This window comes from Aulonocara sp. 'chitande type north' Nkhata Bay, linkage group LG14 (genome assembly GCF_057382095.1).
Source record: "Aulonocara sp. 'chitande type north' Nkhata Bay isolate Kocher_YH1m ecotype deep benthic linkage group LG14, A_spYH_male_GT1.1, whole genome shotgun sequence".
Taxonomy (NCBI): Eukaryota; Metazoa; Chordata; class Actinopteri; order Cichliformes; family Cichlidae; genus Aulonocara; species Aulonocara sp. 'chitande type north' Nkhata Bay.
Window position 1 is genome coordinate 26,757,612 of NC_141357.1, and position 2,122 is coordinate 26,759,733.

A 2,122-nucleotide genomic window follows, 5' to 3' on the forward strand; every position below is an offset into this window, starting at 1 on the left:
TCATAGCTTCATAGACATAAAGAGTCATGCGAAAGCACCACAAACGCGGAACCCAACACGAGTATGCAACAGAGCAGCGAGCTAGCCCGTTTTCGTCATTCCCGCTCCTATTCCTCCTCCCAGTCACACACACACACACACACACACACACACACACACACACACACACACACACACACACACACACACACACCACATAGTACGTACGTACGTACCTCTGAACGGCACCAGTCTAGTCTCTCGTCGACGGTGACCTCCGGTCCCGGGCGGTACATGGCGGGCAACCTCGCGCACCACTCGTCCCACACGGCTCTGATGGGGGCCAGTTTGTCGTAGCAGCTATCGCCGCCGCCCTCGCCCTCGCCTTCGCCTCGCCCGGCCCTTCTGGTCTCCCTGTCGTCGAAGCGCAGCGCGCTCGAGTAGGCTCGAAAGGTCTTGAGCGGCATCGTGGCTCTGAACACGGACCTGCCGCTCTCGGCGTCCCACAGGCTCTCGCAGGCCTCTCCCCGGGACCTGTACACGCCGGCGAGCACGAGCAGCCCCAGGTAGGCTCGGAACTCGACGCGGCCCATGGGCTTCCATCCGTCGATGGCGGGCCTGCGCCTGCCCGCTTCCAGGTTGGTCATGGCGATCACCGAGTCCTCTATCTCCGGCGGAAAGTAGGCCATGAACGCGGAGGCCTCGTCTCGCGCCGCCGCCACGGCCTCTTCGGTGGGGCCTCGTCCCGGCGGGTCGAGGTCGTCGTCTTCTTCTTCTAATTCTAATTCTTCTTCTTCTTCTTCTTCTTCTTCTTCTTCTTCTTCTTCTTCTTCTTCATAGTCTTTGTCTTCTTCATCGTCATCGTTATAATCATCAGCGAGGACGTCTTCTTCTTCTTCTTCTTCTTCTTCTTCATCATCATTGGCGAGGATGTCTTCTTCTTCTTCTTCATAGTCTTTGTCTTTGTCTTCTTCTTCTTCTTCTTCTTTTTCTTCTTCTTCTTCTTCTTCTTCATCATCATTGGCGAGGATGTCTTCTTTTTCTTCTTCTTCTTCTTCTTCTTCATAGTCTTTGTCTTTGTCTTCTTCTTCTTCTTCTTTTTTTTCTTCTTCATAGTCTTTGTCTTCTTCTTTTTCTTCTTCTTCATCATCATCATCATCATCATCATCGGCGAGGACGTCTTCTTCTTCTTCTTCTTCTTCTTCTTCTTCTTCCTCTTCTTCTTCTTCTTCATAGTCTTTGTCTTCTTCGTCATCGTCGTAGTCGTAATCGTCGGCTACATCAGCGTCGCGAGTTTCACCGACAGCGCCGCGGCCGCGATCGCGCCCAGGATCATGAACGCCACCTGCAGCGCGGCCGGCGTCGTCCTCTTGCCAAATCTCCCGAGTCCCCCGCCCCGGTGGGTCGGCGCCTGCTTCTTCTTCCTCTCCCTCTCGGCGGTTCGACTCGCCTTGCGAGCCGCCGTCCTGGCAGAGTTGCGACGCCATTTCGTAACCGCGATCGTCTTCCTCGCAACTACCCACCCCATCGTTTTCGTCCTCCTGATCCTCCGAGTGGCTCTCCTCCTCGTCGTCTGCGAGCGTTCGGGCCGTCGGGTCGTCGTTGTCGTCCCCCTCGGCCTCTTGCTCCTCTTCCTTGCTCTCGTCCTCCTCCAAGTTCTCCTGTAGCTGCTGCTGCTGCTGCTGCTGCCGCTGCTGCTGCTGCTGCCGCTGCTGCCGCTGCTGCCGCTGCTGCCGCTGCTCTTGGTCTTCCTCGACCCCTAGCCCTCGATAGCGAAACGTGGCCGGTCGCAACAACGGAGCCACCGGAGCCGACCACGCAGCGTACGCCAAATGCGATGGCGATGGCGACGGTGATGGTGAGCGGGAGGAGGAGGAGGAGGACACCGCTGGCGATTGCGATCCGCCTGTACCGACCTTAGTGCTCTTTGGCTCCCACGGTCTAGTGCGTGACATTATCTTCTTCTTCTTCTTCTTCGTCTTCTTCTGCTTTCGCCGGGGTGTTTCTCGACCACCTTTTTACAAGACTTTATATCTCTCTCTCTCTCTCTCTCTCTCTCTCTCTCTCTCTCTCTCTCTCTCTCTCCAATCCCATCCCATCCAATCCCCATCCCATCCCATCCCCATCCCATCGGGGGGGGGGG

General features: G+C 56.5%; 1 protein-coding gene across 1 annotated transcript; it reads right to left on the bottom strand.

The window, feature by feature from the left end:
• On the bottom strand, positions 1–1,466 carry LOC147314772 (uncharacterized). Its single transcript, XM_086260423.1, has 2 exons — positions 216–1,466; positions 1–6 (listed from the first exon to the last, which is right to left on the bottom strand). The coding sequence occupies exons 1-2, from the start codon at positions 1,464–1,466 to the stop codon at positions 1–3; spliced, it is 1,257 nt and encodes a 418-aa protein (XP_086116549.1).
• Positions 1,467–2,122: the final 656 nt, after the last annotated feature.

What these genes read in the sequence shown, in the direction of transcription:
- LOC147314772 (XM_086260423.1), bottom strand. Translation starts at nt 1,466, where the DNA reads ATGGCGTCGCAACTCTGCCAGGACGGCGGCTCGCAAGGCGAGTCGAAC.